The 23,799-nt window shown below is 43.8% G+C and overlaps 1 protein-coding gene across 1 annotated transcript in view; it reads left to right on the top strand.

Moving 5' to 3' along the window:
• The window catches only part of BMS1 (BMS1 ribosome biogenesis factor), a 39,513-nt gene extending 36,730 nt beyond the window's left edge, over positions 1 to 2,783 (top strand). The window contains exons 22-23 of the mRNA XM_087871870.1: positions 398 to 559; positions 2,134 to 2,783. Of these exons, the coding sequence (XP_087727996.1) occupies positions 398 to 559; positions 2,134 to 2,361 (390 nt within the window). The 3' untranslated portion in view covers positions 2,362 to 2,783. The remainder of the gene's footprint in view (positions 1 to 397; positions 560 to 2,133) is intronic.
• Positions 2,784 to 23,799: the final 21,016 nt, after the last annotated feature.

Raw genomic sequence — 23,799 nt, 5'->3', positions numbered from 1 at the left:
TAAAGAAATTGTTATTGGTACTGGCGGTCAATTTTTTCAGTGCAAAATGAAGTGAGCTCACCGAAAGTAGAGCACAACAAAGCAGCAAGGGAATGCAAAATGTTTGCCCTAAACTGGGTTTTTGTGTGTGTGTGTGTGTGTGTGTGTGTGTGTGTGTGTGTGTGTGTGTAATTGTGCAACTATTTGCATTTCAAATATGAAATATTCCACTTACTGTACATCATTCCTGAAAGCACTTGCAGCTTGAAACAAACAGGCTGTTTCGTTTGGGGTATTTGTGCTCAAAGAAGGACATTCCGCCAAATGTTGTGCCCGAAATGATTCCGAATGAAATACTTTGCATGGTCCCGAAAAACAATTCTTTTGACCGTTCCTTTCTCCCCCCCCCCTTTCTTAGCCAATAACGCGGGTGAAGAAACATTTCAACAAGCTGCATATTCCCAAAGCTCTTCAGAAAGCCTTGCCGTTTAAGAATAAGCCCAAGTTCCAAGAAAGGAAAAAGAAAGTCACCAAGAATCAGTGGAGACCGGCTGTCATCAGGGAACCGCATGAAAGGAAGGTGAGATCTTTTACGGCCTTCATAGCAGCTCTCCTCCTCTCATCAATTTCACCCAGAATAGTTGTAGGCATCACAGTGGGCGTTATAAAGATGCTGTCCCAGTAAAATTGACGGAAGATTTGCCATGGGCTCCTTTTAGAGATGGATTTGATCCTACACGGCTTCATTCTGATTCACATCCTTGGTCCACATTCCACTAAGCACAATTGGAAGAAGACCTGTGTTACGTGCAGGTGATCCTTGACTTACACCAGTATATTAGAGTTTGCAGCTTTCATCCAGCACACAAGTAAATAATTCAGCAGGATTCATTTATAGAAGAAACCTCTTTATATACAAACATGATGCATGTATACAATACCCATGCAGCTCTTTCAACACAGTAGCAAGGACAAGGACAAGAAGTTAGAAGCAGAACTCAGAATCTATAAGCACAGAACTTATATTTATACAGACCAGTTAAGCTAAGTGCTCCGAGCCGTCTCACATGGTTCACAAAAGATGCTGTTTCTTAGTCACCAAACAGTTTCCATTGGCTGATTTGTTATGGCTATCCCAGCTCGTAATTTCTTATACACTGACACAGTTCACTTAGTAACAGTTCATAGTTACAGCAGCACTGAAAAAAAAAGAAAGGGACATTTCCCATACTTAATGATCCTTGCAGCATCCCCGTGGTTGCACGATGAAAATTCAAATTCTTGGCAACTGACTCATAGTTATGACGGTTGCAGTGTCCCCCGGGGGTCACACGATCCCCTTTTGCGACCTTCTGACAAACAAAGTCAACGGGGGAAGCCAGACACACTTAACAACCCGTGTTACTGTCTGAACACCTGCAGTGATTCACTTAATCACTGTGGCCAGAAAGGATGTAAAATAGGGCACAACTCACATTAACAAATGTCTCGCTTAACGACATGAATTTTAGGCTGAATTGTGGCTGTATATCCAGGACTATTGTATTTACGCAACCCTTCAAACTTTTAGGGGAGGTTTTCTTCTTAAGAAGCTTCCTTGCTTTTTCGAGGCTTGAAATAGCAACTGCACCAACTCCCAAGTTGTGTCCTACTCTGGTTGTGCAATGTGCCCCAGGTAACCTGTCAGCTCTGATGAACTCTTTTATCAGTGTCTACAGGTAGTAAATACAGCGACAAGATTTATTGCTTTGAGTAGCTTTCCAGTGTGGGATGAAATGACTTTTTATCGGACAGAACGGTAGGTAGTTAAATACAGATTTAGCAGCCCTCAGCAGGCATCGTTCGTGTTACCTTTTAATAGTTTCCTGATCCAAGGATCAAGAAAAAAAATGTATTTTAACGCTTGAGTTAATCATAGCAATTACTTTGGTGATTGTGGGTACAATAAAAGGAATTAAGCCAGCCTTTCTGAGACCTTTGAAAGAGGTGTAGGCAGCTTCTTTGCTAATGCTAGATACTAAAGATACGGAGTTGATAATTGCTACAATTTAAACCCCAGCATGTGGTCGTGTTGTATCTTGGATTCCTTTTGGGTTGTGTTTTCCAACTTTGGGCTCGGGTCGCTCCAACATTGTGTACTCTTCTTGTGTTAAGGTCGCAGCGCTTCTCTCGGCTCTGGGCACGGTACACAACCACAAGGCGCAGAAGAACAAGGTGCAGCACCGCCAGCAGGTTAGAGTGCACCAGAAAGAGAAAGAGAAAGAGGAAGAAGCGAAGCTGAAGAGGCAGAAGGAAGCCAGGAAGAAACTTTTCCGTATTATCGGACAGAAGGAGAAGAAGAGACGGAAGTCGAGCCTGAAGGGCTCTTCTGAAAAAGAGTAAGAAGCAGCGATGTGCAGAAGCCGAATGAGAAGCGACGCGCGGAAGCCAAACGGGCCTCTAAAACACCAAAGCCGTTCTGGTTTGGAGGATTACATTCTGGAAAACTGGTGGGACCACAGCCATTGCTTCTAGATGGATCTAGTCTGGAGGAGGAACGGAGCCTTCAGAGTTAATGGCCGAAGAGGGTTTCCCACCTATCTGCCAATGCCTTTCTAATAACACCTGTTCAGTAAGGATTGAGGCACTTAATTCTTGGATGACTAATGAACAAAGATCTAAAAATATTCCAGTTTGGTTCTGGACTTGGAAAGGCAATGGATCGTATCCAAAAAGGGCTATCCAGTTTAAACTGTCTTCGATGATGTTTATTTGGTTATTATGCTGAAAGAATCATAAATATATTTTATATTTTAGTTGGGAAAGTGACTGACGTATGTTTTTTGGGAGCAATCCGAAAGGGTTTTTCCTTGTTTCTGGTGGAACATGAAATGCTTTGCCGACGCTATGATCTTAAAGAGTGTCGCTTGAAAAACTCAACTCGTTGAAAGTTGAGCCAGTAGACAGATTAGAAGGTAATTTCAACAGTAGAATCTGGAGCTGTAGAAAGAAAAGGGGTGTCAATCATATTATGAGATCATATTGACTCATTCCAAGAAAGGAAACAGCAGCTTTGATATACAGGTTAGTCCCTGACTTAACAACCATTTGTTTAGTGACTGTTCAAAGTTACAATGGCACTAAACCCCACGACTTATTACCGTTTTTCACACTTTTTTTTTTGAAACAAGTTTTATTGTTTTTTTCTTTCACCCACATATTTTATGAACAGAGTATTGACCAAATCATATCTTATATAATTTATCGTATCCAAATACACTTTACATAATTTCAATTTCTGCCAAAGTATTCTTTTTCCCTTTTTTTTTATCTTATCTTAATACTTCTATACTTATTATATAAACAGTATCACCATCTGCCCTCAGATCCTAATTTCTTAACATTATTTCAGTTGGTTATCTTATCCATTGTTAATCATATATATTCTCTTTTAACTTTCATATTAGTTCATTCTTCATCCTGATAAGTTTGAGTATACTCGGGGTTGCCCTTCTACCATTCCATCTCTCTTTTTTTACAACAGTCCTCCTCTCTTTCCCTTCCCTTCCTTCTTCTATCCTTTTCTACTTTCTTCTTTCCTCCTGTCTTTTCCTTTCTTTACTTCCCCTTCCTTTCCCCCACTCCTCCTCCCTTCCTAATCTTCTCGCCTACTCTTATTTCCCTTCCCTTTCTTCCTCTCCTTTTCCCTTTCTTCTATTCCTCTCTCTCCTTCCTCTCTTCTCCCCTCCTTCTATCCCTCTACTTACTGTTTTTCACACTTAACGACTGTTGCAGCATCCCCATGGTCATGTGATCAAACTTTGGACACTTGGCAACTGGCATACATCGAACTTGCTACGCTTTATAAGCCACCGATTTTTTTTTAAAATCCTGAATTTAGAGGAGCCTTCAGATGAGTGCCTTCAATCGTAGGTTTTCTGAACATTTTAAAATAAATATTGCTATTGCTTCTCCTTCAAGACTTCAGAGTTGACAAATATGGGTGTGATCGGGGACTCAGATGCATGCTAGGCCCTAGTAACACATTTTAATTTTAGTTTCCAGTGTACAAATCTAGCTATTTGTGTTTATGAGCTGGAGTTAAATGATAGCTTAAAGCAAATTTAGGCGATGCATTAAAAAACCCACCAGTGCCGTTTCCTTTTTTCTTTAGAAGATCACCAGATCACCATTGAGCTGAGGTAGCGCAGAAATACTAGCCAATTGTACTCAGGTGAGCTGAAATTTCTTTGCTATGATTTCACCCCTAGAACAGTGTTGGCAAACCTTTTTGACATGCGCCAAGCGGCTGCTCTTCCGGTTTCCGGCATGCATGAGCACTGGCCTCCTGGTCTTCCAGTTTCTGGCGCACATGCTCTTCCAGGTTCCACATGGTCTTCACGTGTGCGGGAGCGCTGGAAACCGGAAGAGCAGCTGCCAGGTGCGCATGCATGCACCAGAAAAATGATCTTCCAGTTTCCGGCATGCACATGCACACCGGCCAGCTGGTCTTCACGCGCGCATGGGTGCCAGAAACTGGAAGACCAGGTGGCTGGTGCGCTGGAAACCGGAAGAGCAGCCGCCCACGGTGCGCATGCGCACCAGGCAGCTGCTCTTCCGGTTTCCAGCATTCCCGGATGCCTGAAGACCAGCCAGCTGGCGCGCCAGAATCTGGAAAAGCAACGGGCGACGGCTCACATGCCCAGAGAGATGGTTCTGTGTGCCACTCCCGGCACGCATGCCATAAGTTTGCCATCACGGCCTTAGAAGCTTTTCAAAGAGAAAACCTTCCTGCTCGCCCATCCTTATAAACACAACCATGTTTGTCATAGCAGCTTATCATATAAATAAAATACTCGGCTGCGTTGGATAAAAGTTAGCAAGTATTGAACAACAGGAGTAAAACAGGTGGGCGGTAGATCCGTCAGCCGTAGTTAAGTCATGGTTTCCCACTGAACTGAAACAGATCAATGACCATCAAAGCCCTCCTACAATTTGTTCAGAGGTTCTGGCGTTTATTTAATTTATTGTTAACCGTATAACCTGCCTGATCTCTTGAGATTTCAAGGTGGCTCATACAGAAAAAAAGGTTTTTTTTCCCCTCCGGTGCCTGGAAGTTGAGTCATGGCAACTAGACTTCTTGTGGCTTCGAAATGTTTTGTTGCTTATCCAAGTAGCTTCTTCAGTCTGAACAAGTTGGTTAGGGAGACCCCTTGTGTCTCTTCCAGAGAGGTCTATATTCGTTACCTGATCAGGATAGGTTTGTTAGATGAGTAAACAAAAGATCATTGGGATATTATGTAAATGTTACAGCTCTTAAATCCTTTACCCTAGATGAGTCATTAAGCAGGACGTTCTTGGTGAAGCTGTGAAGCGGCCTTAATCTTCCACGTTCATTAGTCCCCAGGTACGTTAAGAGCACAGATTCACCACGGAGGTACACTTAACACCCTGCTCACGTAGGGTGAAGGGTTTAGGAGTTGGTGCACTAACATACATCCCAAAGACCCTCTGGCTACTTACCTAAAAAGTCTCTTAAGGTTAGGTGAGATATGGAACCAACCTGGAGGAGATAGTACAGGTCCCCAACTTCAGGGCTGCGGCCCACTAGTGGGCCGTGAGCTGTTTGCAACAGGGCCACCGAAACGGCGGGCGGGCGGGTTGGCCTGCTGCTCACGCAGAACCATTCATTCTCTTCCCCTCCCCTTTCCTCGCCGGTCTGCAAAGCCGGAAATACTTGGGGAACACAGAATAACAGAGTTGGAAGGGACCTTGGAGGCCATCTAGTCCAACTCCCTGGACAAGTAGGAGTCCCTATAACATTCCAGACAAATGACCGTCCAGTCTCATCTTAAAAGCGTTGGAGCACCCACAACTTCTGAAGGCAAGCCGTTCCACTGGTTGATTGCTCTCACCGTTAGGAAATTTCTCCTTAGTTCTAGGTTGCTCCTCTCCTTGATTAGTTCCCATCCAATCTCCTAAAATCATTGTAAAGATTGCTGATAATAAGAGAGATTTTCCCCTCATTGTAAAGATTGCTGATAATAAGAGAGATTTTCCCTTCAAATGCAATATTTCATAAAAGTCAACATGCTGTGCCAGGAAGGTGGGCTGGCCAATTTAGCAAGCCAATTTCCTGTAATAGTTCGTTTCGCCCTTCAAGTCCAAAGGAGTAACCTTCACTCCTCCTCGGACAAGAATTAAGACACAACAACCATTGCAAACGAAGATGGACCCCCGTCCCACGTAAAATGCTGTTTTGTTTTGGGAAATGGCAGATGTATTTCCTCCCTTACCAGGGTGTCAACATCTCAGAGAGATGTGGGGCGGGGGGGGGGTGGAATCCCGACAGCCCTAACAGATGGATGTGGAGAGACGGGGCTCGCATCATTTTCTCTGAGCACAAAACGACATGTCATGAAACTGTCAGGATTTACCCCTAATTTGACAGTCTGTCAGTCAGTGCAGAAGGCAGCTTGAGATCTCGGGCATGTCGTAAAATCTTCACCGGGTGTTTTTGATGTGGGGCTTGAGATGGAAAAAAGAAAGGAAAAAAAATGAAAATGGGGGTTTTGCTGATAAAATAGCTTGTTATTATAGATTAGCATGTAACAGTAAAAAGTTCAGGCCACAATGCTATTATTCTGTTTTACTGCGTTAAAAGGGTCAATGTTTTTCTTTCTTTTTCCATCTATACTCTACATTTTTTCCTCTGTCATATAATATATGTGGGTGCATGTATAATTTTGTATTTATTTATTTATTTTGTCATGGTTATCTAGTGTATATTGGAGGTTGTGACCCTTTGAGAGCTATATGCAACTAAATTTCATTTGAATGCCGATTAATGTACATTCAAAGTGGCAATAAATAGCAATAGCACTTAGACTTATATACCGCTTCACAGTGCTTTACAGCCCTCTCTAAGCAATTTACAGAGTCGGCCTATTGCCCTCAACAATCTGGGTCCTCCTTTTACCCACGGAAGGATGGAAGGCTGAGTTAATCTTGAGCCTCCTGAGATTCGATCTGCCAAATTGCAGGCAGCTGGCAGTCAGCAGGAATAGCCTGCAGTACTGCTCTCTAACCACTGCGCCACCGTGGCTCAGGATGAAAGAAATAGACTAGAATAGACTACTGTACTGTACTGTACTGTACTGTACTGTACTGTACTGTACTATACTGCTTGCTCTTCCCTTCCTTTCCATTCCATTTCCTTTTTCCTCTCCCATTTTCCCAATCTCTTCATTTTCTTTTATATTTTATATTCTGATAAACTGAATAAAATATTTGAAACAAAAATAATACAAAATAAAAACTTCACTGGGTAACAGACGGGATTTTTTTTTTTTTTTTTTACAGGTAAGTGAAAATGATTTTGCAAAAAAAAAGTGGGAGGGGGGGAGAAATAAGGAAACAGGATGTTTTTTCACATATTTTTAATTCCATGGAATTCTTAGCTCTGAAGTCTTCTTGGAGACACCTACGTCGATTCTTGGCAGAATATGGAGATGGTTTGCCATTGTGTCCGCTTTATGGGAATTTTCTTCCCGCTTCCTAGTCTAACTTGAAGCCCTAACCTAGATTTCCTTTTTCAAGTAGTCCCCAATTTACAAATATTCGTTTAATGACTATTCGAAGTTACAACAGCACTGAAAAGGTGACTTATGATCATTTTTCACACTTACGACCATTGCAACATCACCTGACCAAATTCAGATGCTTGGCAACTCACTCATACTTCTGACAGTTGCAGTGTCCCTGGGGTACGGGATCCTCTTTTGTGACTTTCTGACCAGTAAAGTCAACAGGGAATCCAGATTCGCTTCACAACCCTGCGACTATCTTGACTGCAGTGATTCACATAACAACCATGGCAAGAAAGGTTATAAAATGGGGCAACATTCACTTAACAACTGTTTTGCTTAGCAATGGAAATCTTCGGCTCCATTGTGGGGTTGTAAGTTGAGGATTACATGTAGTCTACCACAAGGGGTGTCCAAACCCTGGGTCGTGGCCTCACTACTGGGCCATGGCCTATTCGGAACTGGGCTATGTGAGTGGCACATTGGCATTCATGCGTACGCGCGCAGCTCTTGTGCGAGGGTATCACGTACACACCTGCGTGCAGCTTGAGCTTTTACATGCGTATGTGCACGCCGGCCCACCACTCGCGCAACTTGTCCTGCAGATGCATGCGCCTGTGCACCAGCCTTCCTCTCCCTGAAGTTGATCTGCATGCACACATGCTTCCCCTCTTCTTTCCCCTCTCCCCACCAAGCTGCAAAGTTTGGGGACTGCTGGTCTACCATCCCAAGATTTGAATGGGCGCATTTCTGCTTAATTCCTGCCAAGATTAGCCCACATGTACTAACATGTTCATGAAGGCAAGGTCATCCACAGTGAGTGGCTTCAAAACATTGGCTAGGACAGTTCTCCTTGTCCTTCCTTCTTAATATAGCAATAGCCCTTAGACTTATATACCGCTTCACAGTGCTTTACAACAGTGGTGAAATCCAATTTTTTTTACTACTGGTTTTGTGGGTGTGGCTTGGTGGGCGTGGCAGGGGAAGGATACTGCAAAATCTCTATTCCCTCCCCACTTCAGGGGAAGGATACTGAAAAATCCCCATTCCCACCCCACTCTGGGACCAGCCAGAGGTGGTATTTGCCGGTTCTCTGAACTTCTCAAAATTTCCACTACCTGTTCTCCAAAACCTGTCAGAACCTGCTGGATTTCACCCCTCCTTTACAGCCCTGTCTAAGCGGTTTACAGAGTCAGCATCTTGCCCCCAACAATCTGGGTTCTCATTTTACCGACCTCGGAAAGACAGAAGGCTGGGTCCATAGCAATAGCACTTAGACTTATATACCGCTTTACAGTGCTTTACAGCTCTCTCTAAGTGGTTTACAGAGTCAGCACATTGCCCCCAACAATCTGGGTCCTTAGATTGCACTTTTATGCACTTTTTAACATGCATTAACATTTTAATATGCACTTTCAACATGCAGAAAGGCACATCACTTTACTCAACTGGTCTATCAAGCCTGTCCCAGCTTGGGCATTTAGGAAAGAAAGACCCTTGACTCCATTTGCGGTGCAAGGGATACTTTTACTAAAGCCAAGTGGTTGCAGCATAAGGAAAGTCAGATCTGAGTATTCCCATGTGAACCCAGTAGCTTTCTCCTCTCCCAGCCCCTCCCTCCCTCTCTCCTTTCATCACCTTGTTAGTGTCTAATAAGGTTCAAACCAGTTCTTTTGGTAACAGTTCTAAAATTTGGCATCTCTTCGGTGTGGGTTTACATTCCATTCCCATGCCTCTGCCCTTGGATTGCTTAACTGTTGTCTGTGGTTGGCACTTCTGATTCTTGTCATCCCCTTCCCCCTCCCTATATCTTCCCATCCCCTCTCCCCATATTTTGATGGCAGGCTGCCATCAAAAGTGAAGCAGGGCTGCAGCGATGCGATGGTGGATCTGACATGCTTGTCCTTCTCATTTTGAAGTTGCAGCTAACAGTTAGAGATTTCCCTGAATCCAGGCGAAATCTTTGAATTACCAGTGACATTGATTTAACCCATTTAACTCTTTTGGAAACCACATGGAAGAGATTTATCAATGCTGTTGGTATGCGCACAGTGTGACTATGTGAGACAACCCAGAAACAAATACAGTAAACAGAGGTTTGTATTTAAATGCTCTACATGGGGCTCCCCTTGGGGTGTACCCGGAGGCTGCAGTTGGTCCAGAACGCGGCCGCGCGGGGGATTATGGGAGCGACGGGGCGCTCACATATAACACCTCTCCTGTGCGAGCTGCACTGGCTTCCTGTGGTCTTCCGGATACGCTTCAAGGTGTTGGTGACCACCTTTAAAGTGCTCCATGGGTTAGGGCCGGGGTATTTGCGAGACTGCCTTCTGCCGCCGATAGCCTCCCACCGACCGGTTCGCTCACACAGAGAGGGCCTCCTCAGGGTGCCGTCGGCCAGGCAGTGCCGGCTGGTGACCCCCAGGGGGAGAGCCTTCTCTGTGGCAGCACCTGCCCTCTGGAATGACCTGCCCCCTGAGATACGCACGATATCAGACCTCCGGACTTTTCGTCGGGCCCTGAAGACACACTTGTTCCATCTAGTTGGGCTGGCTTGATCCCATCCTCTTAATTTTTTAATCGAAATTCGGTTTTTAATTGGGTTGTTTTAAATTCGGGCCAAAATTATTTAATTGTTTTTTAAAATGTTTTTAAATTTTATATGCTATGTTTTATCCTGGCTGTACACCGCCCTGAGTCCCGCAGGAGAAGGGCGGTATAGAAATATAATAAAATAAAAAATCAATCAATAAATAAATAGTGGTTTTATCTACAAAGAATATATACATGCACATACTTTAGTCAGACCTCAAACAAACAGCAATCAGCAACTACAGCACAAAAGCACACACGCAGAGAGAGAGATACGCCCCAACAGGGTCTCTTCTTATTACAGGCTCTTAAAGTGATATCAGCCCAAAAACCTTGCTGACTCATTCCCAGTATTACATTACATTGTAGCAGCTGGTCAGCTCTTAAATTATTACCGTGACACTATTTTATGGGTTTGACTTTTTACTTCCTTACTTTGGTATTATTCGGTGGTTTCCCATCTAAATAGGTACATTTTAAGTTTTGGAGAACAGCCAAGGTTGGCTAGATGCTACCACCAGGATGGATATTTGCACGCATAACCATAAACAAAATTAATATCTGCTCCTGTGCCACCGCCAAAGATTTAATTTAGGGACTTGAGAGACAGGGCTGGTGCCTGAAAACGATCTCTCTCATCTCTCGCTAATAACATTTGAACAATTAAACGTCTGCAACATCTGACTTAAAGTCAGTACGAAGATAAAACAGAGGCAGTATTTTCCATCAAGATATACTGGCTAACAAAAGAGACCGAATAGATACATAAACTTTTGGAATGCAAACGAATAACTTAACTGTTATGAAATAATTTTAATTGGGTTTTAGAATCTTGCATTTCTTGCGTTTGAAATTATTGAACTGCCTGTGTTACTGCAAGAAAAGAAAATATTAAAAACAAAATAAAAGAGTTGGAAGTGACTTTGGTGTCTTCAAGTCCAACCCCCTGCTCAAGCAGGAGACCCCATTTTAGATAAATGGTTGTCCAATCTCTTCTTAAAAATTCCAGTGATGGAGCACCCACAACTTCTGAAACCATTCCACTGGTTTATTGTTCTCACTGTAGGGAAATTTCTCCTTAATTCCAGGTTGCTTCTCTCCTTGATTAGTTTCCATTCGTTGGTTCTTGTTATTGAAGCTATGTTTGTCTAGCAGTCAGAGGTGGGCTGCACATACTTTAACAACCTGTTCGCCAAAAATGTGAGCTTGCGCGCAGCACCTAAAACAAGGCTTTTCCGGTGGGGGAGGCTTCTTGCATGCCTGCTAGGTCAGCCACGGTTAGTAGAACAGGTGAGGTGCACAAATCAGCTGGGCTGTGGGCCGAGCGAGCGGGAAAGTGAGATATCTAGGACCAGATAGTGTTGAAGTGGGTGGGCAGAGCCGACCGGTGCTCGGAACTACCGGTTCAGGCGAACCGGTCCAAACCAGAAGCAGCCCACCACTGCTAACAGTGCCAACCACTATTTCTAAAAAGTACCTGTCAGGTATGCCTCCTTTCAGTACTCAAGAAAGAAAAACCGTGACTCCATTTTTGTAGAGAAAGGTACTTTTACTGAGTATGAACTGAATGCAACCAAAGAAAAGCAAGGTCTGAGGCAATAGGCGCGAAAATCACATATAGAAAGCATCCCTAAAACCCTCCCCCCCCCAAGGGTCCAGTCAGGATTATCCAATCCACATCCCCCCAAGGGGTCATGTGGGGTGCAGCTTCCGACGGCTCCATCCTTCTGGTATGCCAGGACGGTTGACTTTGACTGGTTATCAGTGCGCCTCACAGCTGAAGAGAAGCGCTGAGGAAAACTTTCTCCAATTCACTCCCTGTTACAAGACATCTCCACCAGCTCACTTCTAGGAGCCTTGGTAGTACAGTGGTCTAAAGCACCCTGTTATTAAGACCAGCTGCCTGCAATTACTGCAGGTTTGAATCTCGCCAGGCTCAAGGTTGACTCAGCCTTCCATCCTTTCTAAGGTAGGTAAATTGAGGACCCAGTTGTGGGGGCAATAAGCTGACTTTGTATAAATATACGAAAGGATGAAGGCTATTGCTTAGCGCATTGTAAGCCGCCCTGAGTCTCCGGAGAAGGGCGGCATATAAATCAAATTAAAAAAAAAAAAAAACTTCCCCCCTCCCAACTACCCAGACAGCTGCCCCCTCCCCTCGTTACAATGGCAGCCATAGCAAGCAAGCAATATAGAAGCGGAGGCTGACAGTACCTATTTTGAAATTGTCTGTCTCTGTCTATTTTTTCTTCTATGAACTGAAATATCAGAACTATTATTCAGTACTCAATTGAAATAGATATATCAACAAAATGTTCAATAATTACTCAACCGCATAACCTATACCTTCCTTTATCAAAGTCCTGTTTGCTTTGTGAGGGATAAGTAGCTGAAACAGCTCTTCTCCTGAAGAGGGCAGTTTGACCATATCAGTTTTAAGGATTTAGAGACCTGGCTGATATTTTCAGACTACAGACTCCCTCCTCTTATCCGAGCCTTGAGAATCGGTGTTAAAATGTGGAGATTAATTTCTGGCTGTCTATCCTCTCGTTACTACCATGGTGTGTTCCATCTGGTTTAATTAAGACAAGACAAGACAGATAAAAGATAAGATCAGATCACCTTTATTGTCACTTTTTCCCCCCTGTGAAAATGGAGGTTAAATACATTTTAAGCTTTTAAGCTGTCCTAAGAACCAATGCTGAATTTCTTTTGATTGCCTTTTGTGTGTGGTTTATGGTTCTTCTATGTTTCCATGCATATAAATACTGTGATTTTCATGGACTTCATATATGTATGGAAGAAAGGCAATGAGAACCATAATTGTTTAAGTGGGGTCTTGTCTATACCCCTCACTGTGACTGTGGTGCTCCTCAACAAAATATCCATCACATTGTGTCTGAATGTCCATCAAGAGCTTTGTTGTTGTTAGTTGCGAAGTCGTGTCCGACCCATCGCGACCCCATGGACAATGTTCCTCCATACCTGTCCTCTACCATCCTCTGGAGTCCATTTAAGCTCATTCTGACTGCTTCAGTGACTCCATCCAGCCACCTCGTTCTCTGCTGTCCCTTTCTTCTTTTGCCCTCAATCGTTCCCAGCATTAGGCTCTTCCCCAGTGAGTCCTTCCTTCTCATTAGGTGGCCAAAGTATTTGAGTTTCTCTTCAGGATCTGGCCTTCAAAAAAGCAGTCAGGGTTGATCTCCTCTAGGACTGACCGGTTTGATCGCCTTGCAGTCCAAGGGACTCGCAGGAGTCTTCTCCAGCACCAGAGTTCAAAGGCCTCAATTCTTTGGCTTTCCTTATTGTCCAACTTTCACAGCCATACGTTGCAACTGGGAAAACCATAGCCATGACTATATGCACTTTTGTTGGCAGGGTGATGTGTCTGCTTTTTAGTATGCTGTCTAGCTTTGCCATGGTTTTCCTCCACAGAGGAGGAAATCAAGAGCTTACACCGGCCCAATGTTTGATTTTTCCAGCATAAACCACCCTGTCCTTGAATAGCTGGGTGGACCGGACATTAACATTTGAACCACTATAAGTCCATGTATTTGCCATACACTAAATAAATAAATAAGAACCGTAAGGATAAAAACTACATCTGTTTGCATATGGATGTGCTTTATTACCTCTTGGCATCTTAACATTTTAAAGTACGGTAAGTAATTCCTAGCACTTAACATCTATAGAATTCTAGTCATTTGTAGCAAGGATTTATGGAGCGAGATTAAATATTTTTCTATAATTTATGAAGGATCACTTAATCCCAGTTCAGCGTGTTCTTTCCACCTAGTTATTAATCTCTTTTTCCCCTTACGTCCATCTCATGTTTACTTTTGCAGAGGCATTGATGTACTCTGAAGTGCAGCTTCCTACATCTCTTGTAAAACACACACAACAGAAGTACTGTGACCTTTTCCGAAGACATTTGCAGAGCGGGGTCCTCACCCTTAAGAGCAAATCTGCACATTTTATCAGGCGGGGAAAATAAATGGTTCCTTATAAATAGAAAGCTATCGCTCGGAGCTGTTAATTTAGCTTTCGACAGAGTTGCGTCAAATAATTCTCGACTGCAATAAGGGAGGAAGCTGAAAATGAAATTTAAAAAAACAAAAACAAAAAACCCAGGAAGAAGCAACCTTTCATATGACAATCCTATATGTTAGAACTTAGAATAATTTTATTGTCACTAATTGCCATACGTTATACAGCTCTCAAAGGGTCACCACCTCCAATATACACTATATAAACATGACAAAATAAATAAACAAATAAATAAATACAAAATTATGCATATACCCACATATATTATATGACACAGAGAAACAGCACAGTCTAGTTCGGATGTATACTTGTACATGGCGAGAGAAACGAATCTTGAGAGTTTACCAGATGGATGGCATAAAGGAACAAAGCTGTTACAGAATTGGTAGTCCTGCTAGAAATACTTCAAAACCTTCTCCCAGGGGGGAGCAACAGAAACAGACCGTGAAGTGGATGTGTGAGGTCTCTAACAATGCTTTGAGCTCTAAACACAGAGCGCTTATAAGCAGCATCCTGAATAACGGGAAGTGAACTTCCTATAATCTTCTCCACTGTCCTCACCACTCTCTGTAGGGACTTTCTATCTGGGGTGCTGCGGCCACCAAATCAAACAGGGATGCAGTTTGTTAAAACGCTCTCAACCGTGCCTCTGAAAAGTGGCCAGAACACTAGTTTTAGAGATATAAAATAGAGAATATTTTGTCAGCTAATCAAAATACTGATACAGAGCAGACATACAACCAAGCTGCATAGTTTTTAAAACTGTTACAGGAGAGAGATGTATGGGACATTGCTAATACAGATAGTCCTCGACTTAACAGTTCGTTTAGTGACCATTCAAAGTTACAGCACTGAATAAAATGATTTATGATCGTTTTTCACACTTAACAATGGTTGTAGCATCCCCAAGGTCAGGTGATGAAAGTTCAGATGCTTGACTACTGACTTACACTTATGACAGTTGCATTGTCCTGGGGTCACATGATCCCCTTTTGTGACCTTCTGACGAACAAAGCCAAGGACATGCATTCTTCCCAGTGAGCAAAGGTATCCTTGACCATCAAGTTCAGAGAGCACCAAGGCTCATCACCATCTCCTCCTCCTCCTCCTCTCCACAAAACCTTCTAGCACTGATGATGTTACCTAGTTTGGTAACAAAATGTCTGCAAAAAACCCACCAACCTCCAAAAAGCACCAAAGGATCTCACAATTTAACCTTGAGCCACAAATATTCTCTTCTGTCAGTATAGTTATAAGTGCAGGAACTGGTCAAAAGTCATTTTTTTCAGTATGTTTATAACTTTGAATGATGGCTAAACAATGTAAGTTGAGGACTACAGAATAACAGAGTTGGAAGGGACCTTGGAGGAAGTTTCTCCTTAATTCTAGGTTGCTTCTCTCCTTGATTGGTTTCCATCCATTGCTTCTTGTCCTATCTTCAGGTGCTTTGGAGAATAGCTTGACTCCCTCTTCTTTGTGGCAACCCTGAGATAATGGAACACCGATATAATGTCTCCCCAGTCCTTCTTTTCACTAGACTAGACACACCCAATCCCTGTAACCGTTCTTCGTATCTTTTATCCTCCAGTCCCCTAATCGTCTTCCTTGCTCTTCTCTGCACCTCTTAACTGCCTGCGCATTGTTAAGACTACCTGTAAATTGTGCGATGTGGCTTTGCTATATGGGAGAGTCCCTCAACAGGGATTCTTCTCTTGACTCCACGTTTTTCAAAGAGAAAGAATATTGTCCAGGGGTGAAATCTAAAATTTCTTACTACCAGTTCTGTGGGCGTGACTTGGTGGGGTGGAGGGTAATGTGACTGGGTGGGCGTGGCCAATTTCTTTTTTTTACTTTTAAAACCAGTTTTTCGACAACCTCTTCGGCTAAGAGGCTCTGACAATGCCAGCTGAGTTCCCTAATCTCAGCTGAGTTCCCTGATCAGCAGAGGCTTTTTTAAAAAGCCTCTGCCGATCAGGGAACTCAGCTTGGATCGTCAGAGCATTTAAAAGAAAAAAAGGGTTTTTTTCTTTTAAATGCCTTTGACGAGCCGCGCGATCATCAGAGGCTTTTTTTTTTTACTTTTAAAAGCATTTTTTTCAGCCGTAGTTGTAGAAAAAATGCTTTTAAAAGTTAAAAAAAAAAACTCTGATGATTGTGCGGCTCAGCTGGGAATGGGGAGGGGGGGCGGGGATTTTTGCTACCGGTTCTCCGAACCACCCGGCTCCATTGCTACCGGATCAGGTGATCTGGTCCGAACTGGGAGCATTTCACCCCTGATATTATCGTTTGGGCCCCAGATAACAAAGAGAAAAACTTCAGGCAGGCAGCAAGTGCTGTCAAGAGGAGAGAAGCGCTGATGGAGAAGATGAAGAACTAGATTTAGGTTCACTGCTTGAGGAAACTGGGCAAATCATACCGTCTCGACTGGCTGCGTCTCTATTCCGTGTCCTTTTCAAACCCAATTAAAACCAACCCATTAAGACCCCCCCCCCCAATCCCCCGTCTCCCTTGCTGGGCCTGAGAGAACATTTCACATTTGTCAAAAAGAACTTCCTAGAGGATGAAAGGAGAAACGAACAACCGGAATGGTGACTGTTGGCAAAAATTGTGCAGCGGGGAAGGAAGCTGCTGGAGGGAGTCGCGTCGTTCTTTCAAGATCTTTATTTTAATTTATTGTCCCAAAGGTGCTTTTTTTTTTTCTTCCAAGAAGCAACTGGACTTTCTGTTTTTTCTTTGAAGACGTTTCGCTTCTCATCCAAGAAGCTTCTTCCGCTCTGACTGGATGGTGGAGAATGGAAAGGGTTTATAGACCTTCCAGACCGCTGGTTATTTGCATCCTTTTAGAGGGTCGTTGAGGCCACTCGGAGGTTTGTCTGTCTCCTCGGGGCTGGGGGGGGTGTCACCTGAGTGATGCAAATAGGTGTGGAGCCTTCTTGGAACTGCTGAAAGGAGCTGTGTGTGTGGAGCTGTACTTTCTGCAGGATGTTTCTGCCCTGTGTCTTTTCACTGGACAACAGTGAAGGGACACAGGGCAGAAAAATCCTGCAGAAAGCATCGCTCTACAACACAGCTCCTTTCAGCAGTTCCAAGAAGGCTCCACACCAGTGGTGGAATTAAAATTTTTCTACTACCGGTTCGGTGGGCGTGGCTTGGTGGGCGTGGCTTGGTGGGCATGGCAGGGGAAGGATACTGCATAATCCCCATTCCCACCCCACTCGGAGGTCAGCCAGAGGTGGTATTTGCCGATTCTCCAAACTACTCAAAATTTCCTCTACCAGTTCTCCAGAACCTGTCAGAACCTGCTGAATTTCACCCCTGCTCCACACCCATTTGCACCACTCAGGTGACCCTGAGGACACAAACAAACCTCCAGGTGGCCTCAATGACTGTCTAAAAGAATGCAAATGACCAGCTGTCTGCAAGGAGTATAAATCCTTCCATTCCCCACCATCTAGTCAGAGCTGAAGAAGCTTCTTGAATGAGAAGCAAAACGTCTTCAAAGAAAAACCAGAAAGTCCAGTTGCCTCTTGGAAAAAAAAGCACCTTTGGGACAACTATGACCTGGATGACTGAGGATCTCCGTAGACATTTTTATTTATTGTTACAAAGTCCACTTTGGTCACGAGAGACTCTAGGAAAGATTTCTGAAACTTTGGAGGGAGAAAAAAACTTTCGAAAAAGAAGAAAGACTCTTAGGTCCAGCCGTTTAGTTCCATTGAATATGAATCAGTCCCTCTGCGAATAAACAATCAAATTGGAGATCAGTCGCGCTCTGTAGTTCTCTGTCCATTTTAAAGCCGTTTCATTTCTTTTGGCTTATAACCTCCTGCGGGTTGTTGATCAGGCTGCGGCAAGAGGCAGATTGTGTGCTACCAACCTCAAAATTTCTGAGCTAACCAGAGCGTAAAAGGGAACGGCCTTCAGAATTAAAAGAGGACATGCCGTTTCTACTGATTGAAGGCCCTTGTTTTCTCCTATACAGAATACGGAACAAGGTTGGAAGAGACCTTGGAGGTCTTCTAGTCCACCCTCCTTTCTCAAGCAGGAGACCCTATACCCGTGATGTTGAACCTATGACACACGTGCCAGAAGTGGCATGCAGAGCCATCTCTCTGGACACACCAACCATCACCCGTTGTTCTTCCAGGTTCTGGTGTGCACATATATGCCAGCCAGTTGGGCTTTGTGCATGCATGCACACTAGAAACCGCATGACCAGGAGACTGGTAGGCATGTGCACCAGTGGTGGGTTGCCCCTAGTTTGGATCGGTTTGCAAGAACCAGTAGTAAAACTGGCGGGAGGCTCCGCCCACTGACCCGGACGTCATCAGAAGTGATATGCACATGCGCAGAAGAGTGTGCGTGCGCACCCACTTCGCTCTCGCACGCGGGCACAATGCAAACTGGTAGTAAAGGTAAGTAGAACCCACTGATGCGCACTCTGGAAACCAGAAACTCAGCCTCCTGGTGTGCGCATGCGCACCGGGGAACTGCTCTTCCGTTTTTGGCGCTCCTGTGCGTGCATGCTGGGGAGCTACTGCTCTGGTTTCCAGCGCTCCCTCACGTGCAAGCGCACACTCCCGTTTCGGCACTCGGTGCCGAAAAGGTTCGCCAACACTGTCCTATACCATTCTGGACAAATGGCAGTCCAGTTTCTTCTTGAAAGCCTCCAGTGATGGAGCACTCACAATTTCTGAAGGCAACTTCTGTTCCACTGGTTAATTTTTCTCACTGTCGGGAAATTTCTCCTGAATTCTTAAGGTTGGATCTCTCCTTCATAAGCTTCCTTCCATAACTTCTTGTCCTGTCCTCGGGTGCTTTAGGAGTAGTTGACCCCCTATTCTCCGTGACCAACCCTCAAATATTGAAAGATTGTGATGTCCCCGCTAGACCCGAGACCAGCATTAGTAGATCGTGCTAACAGAAGAAAATGAAATAACACTTTCGCTGTACAGGACTATTTAAGGAAGGGAAGAATTCTACCCCAATATTTGTTTTTCTTCACTTTGATGTTTAGGGAAGGCTGTTGCTATCCACTCTACTTTCTGAAGGAGAGAACAGAATAAATCTTCTCATTTCATGGACAACAGCCAAGGGACTGGCAGTTAGCACTTATTTCAAAGCTAGCAACCGAGTGGCTGAATTTGCACAAGAACTCAAGGTGAATTTTTCAGGGGGAAAACTAGAACTTAACGTGTTTTAAGGCCGTTGTGCAAATCTATCCACTCTGCAGCTTTAACATCTTGCAGAATAACACTGTGCCTCAAGCCAGCCATTTGCAACATTATAAAGAGAGTGATAAAAATGCCCCTTTCCTTGGAGTTTCCTATTAAGGAGAGGGAGAAAGAAATTGGGTTTTTTTCCCCTACTATGTGTACCAAATAATCTGGGTTTTTTTTACCACGAGGTCTTGGGAAGGAAAATCTCCTTGATTGTCTTGTGGATTCCATCTGTCCTTGATGGAGATTGCAAGGAACCAACTCCTGGAAGGGAACAGAAGAACATTAGAGGCGATGCCGTCAAAGATAAAATATGGCCGAGTAACCATTCTCTTTGATTTCACGCTGTTTTTACCGTCAGGCAGTGTTGTCAGGCAACATTAACTCCAAAGATAATTGAATGCTATCAACTTCATGCCGTTCCACTGGACAGACAGATCCATGCTTCAAATTTAAATTACACTCGGAAATAAGCCATCCTTTCTCCCCCCCTCCCCCAACATTTGGGAGGATATCGATGGGGAGTCAGTAAAAAAAAGTGGATTTTGTGCCTTGTTCAGAGTTGCTGTATCTTGGGCTGCCACTAGAGTGGACAGCAACAGGACACAGAAACTCAGCCATTTCCTGCGTTCCAATAAAGATAATTTTTGCTTAACAACCAGTCCAGGGGTGGGTTTTACTTACCTTTACTACTCCATGCACAGATCTTCCATGATGACGTCCGGGTGGGTGGGCGGAGCCTCCCGCTGTTTTTACTACCAGTTCGCAAGAACCGGACCGAACCGGGAGCAACCCACCACTGAACCAGTCGAAGTTACAATGGAAACCACCCCCAAAAAAAGTTATTTATGATTTATCCTCAAAGTTATGACTGCTTTTTTTTTTAAAAAAAAAATTTGATTTATATGCCGCCCTTCTCCGGAAACTCAGGGCGGCTTACAATGCGTTAAGCAATAGCCTTCATTCTTTTGTATATTTTATACAAAGTCAGCTTATTGCCCCCACAAACTGGGTCCTCATTTCACCTACCTTAGAAAGGATGGAAGGCTGAGTCAACCTTGAGCCTTGGAGAGATTCGAACCAGCAGAAATTGCAGGCAGCTGTGTTAATAACAGGGTGCATTAAACCACTGTACTATCAAGGCTCTGCTTCACACCATGCCACAGCCACATGATCACATTTTGGACAAACAACTTGCATTTACAACTGGTTGCAATTCCCTTGTCGAAGGCACCCACTGCAATGGGTGTCATTTTTTTTTTGTTGGATTCCATTAAAAATTGGCCGGCCGTGTTGTAAAAACAGTCATAAAATCAAATTGGGTCGCTTAACAACTGCAGTGACTTACAACTAACAGTCTCTGCAGCATAGTCATATCCAATTTAATATTCTGAAAAAAGATGATATTTTCTGGACTTTATTGCATGAACGGGGCAAATTTTAAGAGCAAATTTTAAGAGCCTGGTGGCGCAGCAGACTAATAGCCTGTTATTAACATTCAGCTGCCTGCAATTACTGCAAGTTCGAATCTCGCCAGGCTCAAGGTTGACTCAGCCTTCCATCCTTTCTAAAGTAGGTAAATTGAGGACCCAGTTTGTGGGGGCAATAAGCTGACTTTGTATAAATATACAAAAGTATGAAGGCTATTGCTTAACACATTGTAAGCCGCCCTGAGTCTCTGGAGAAGGGCGACATATAAATCAAATTTTTTTTAAAAAAATGTTAACTTATGTTTGAGAGAAATACAAGTTAACCTGTAGTATACAGATCAATCTGTAGTATATATGACAACATAGTCATATAAAGATGTAATAGTTTCAGAATAACAGAGTTTGGAAGGGACCTTGTAAGTCATCTAGTCATCTAAGAGCTGCAGTGGCGCAGTGGTTAGAGTGCAGTACTGCAAGCTACATCTGCTGATCACTGGCTGCCAGGAGTTTGGGAGTTCGAATCTCACCAGGCTCAAGGTTGACTCAGCCTTCCATCTTTCCAAGGTCAGTAAAATGAGGACCCAGATTGTTGGGACAACATGCTGACTCTGTAAACCACTTAGAGATGGCTGTAAAGCACTGTGAAGCGATATATAAGTCTAAATGCTAGTGCTAGTCCAACCTCCCACCCAAGCAGGAGTCCCTACACCCATGATGGCAAACCTATGGCACACGTATGAAGCCATGTCGCCCGGCATGAGCTGCCTTGTCTGTTTGTCTATTGGGTTTCTGTCACACATGCGTGTGTGACGATCAGCTGTCCTTCGCACGCATGGCAGTGCCAAAGCCCAGTGTGTGCATGCTCGTGAGCCAGCTGATTGTTGGGTGTGCATGTGTGTCAGAACCCAGAAGTTCAGCTTTTCCAGAGCACGATCCCTTCGCGTGTGCAGCAGTGCCAAAAACTGTCCCGCACAGTGCGCCAGCCAGCTGATCGTCGGGCGTACTTGCGCGCTAGAACCCGAAGTTCAGCTTTTCTGGAACGCAGCCCCGCATGCACGCATGATGTTTCTGCGTGACCTTTTCGGCATTCGCCATCACTGCCCTATGCCATTTCTGACAGATGGCAGTTCAGTCTCTTCTTGAAAGCTTCCAGTAATGAAGCTCCCACAAGTTCCGAAGGCAACTTCTGTTCCATGGGTTGATTGCTCTCACTGGCAGAAAATTTCTCCTTATTTCTAGATTGAATCTCTCCTTGTTCAGTTTCCATCCATTGTTTCTTATCTGGCCTTCCGGTGCCTTGGAAAATAACTTGACCCCCCCCCTCCTCTCTGTGACAGCCCCTCAAATATTGGAAGATGGCTATCATGTCTCCCCCCACAGTCCGTCTCTTCACTAAACTAGCCATGCCCAGTTCCTGCAACTGTTCTTCATATGTTTTAGCCTCCAGTCCCTTAATCATCCTGGTTGCTCTTGTCTGCACTTTTTCTAGAGTCTCAACATCTTTTTTTATAGTGTGGTGACCAAAACTGGATGTAGTATAATCAGCAGCTAACTAGATAACTAACCTTCCTTGCATTGTATTGTATTGAGAACTCTTTTAAAATTATTCTCACATCCCAAAGAGAACAATGCACAGTCTATCAATTATATATGATGTTTCTGCACTGAATCTCTCTCAATGGGTTTTCAATTTAAGATGAATGTCAGCCATTTGAACTGTGTTAATATTTTAAACATTAAAAACTGGTCCAGCCACTTGTGAGAAGAAAGACAGGGTAGAAATGTTATAGGTAAACATGCATTACTGGAGATTTGTTTCTTGCCTCTCAGGTCACCTGTTCTTCACAAATATAGAATAGAGAACATAGAAACATAGGGCTGGAAAGGTCCTCAGAGGTCTTCTAGTCCAACCCTCTCTCTTTAACAAGCTTTCACCCATTACTTCTTGTCCTTCCCTTTGGGGCTTTGGAAAACAAGTCAATGCCTTCTTCTCTGGGGCAGCTTCTCAAATACTGGACAGCAGTCATCATGTCAACCCTAGTCTTTCTCTTTGTTACATGAGATATATAGTTTAGAATAGAATAGAATAACAGAGTTGGGAGGGACCTTAGAGGACTTCTAGTCCAACCCTCTGCTTAGGCAGGAAGCCCTACACCACTTCAGACAAGTGGTTATCCAACACCTTCTTAAAAACTTGCAGTGTTGGGGCATTCACAACTTCTGGAGGCAAGTTGTTCCTCTGATTAATAGTTCTAACTCAGGAAATTTCTCCCTAGTTCTAAGTTGCTTCCTTCCTTGATTAGTTTCCACTCATTGCTTCTTGTCCTGCCCTCAGGTGCTTTGGAGAATAGCTTGACTCCCTCTTCTTTTGGCAGCCCCTGAGATATTGGGACACTGCTATCATGTCTCCCCTAGTCTTTATTTTCATTAAACTAGAGATACCCAGTTCCTGCAACCGTTCTTCATATGTTTTAGCCTCCAGTCCCCTAATCATCTTTGTGGCTTTTCTCTGCACTCTTTCTAGAATCTCAACCTCTTTTTTACATCGTAGCAACCAAGACGCTGAGCTTGCCGATCAGAAAGGCCAGCAGTTCGGCGGTTCGAATCCCTAGTACAGGTGTCCTGCATGAGCAGGGGGTTGGACTAGATGACCTCCAAGGTCCCTTCCAACTCTGTTACTGTTGTTATTATATTCCTGTTAGTTTTATGTTATTAAAACAGCTCCTGCAACTGTTCCTTGTATGTTTTAGCCTCCAGCTCCCTAACCATTTTCGTTGTTCTTCTCTGCACTCTTTCCAAGGTCTCGGTATATTTTTTTTGTGTCATGGTGACCAGAACTGGTTGCAGTAATCCAAGTATGGACTTAACAAGGCATTGTAAAGCAGTACTATCACTGCTTGTCATCTTGATGCTATCTCTCTGTTGATGCAACTCATTAGCTTTTTTGGCAGCTGCAGCGCACTGCTG

This window comes from Pantherophis guttatus, chromosome 6 (genome assembly GCF_059756535.1).
Source record: "Pantherophis guttatus breed Tessera chromosome 6, ASM5975653v1, whole genome shotgun sequence".
Lineage (NCBI taxonomy): Eukaryota > Metazoa > Chordata > Lepidosauria > Squamata > Colubridae > Pantherophis > Pantherophis guttatus.
The sequence above is the reverse complement of the archived record's forward strand: the minus strand, read 5'-3'. Positions and strand labels throughout refer to the sequence as shown.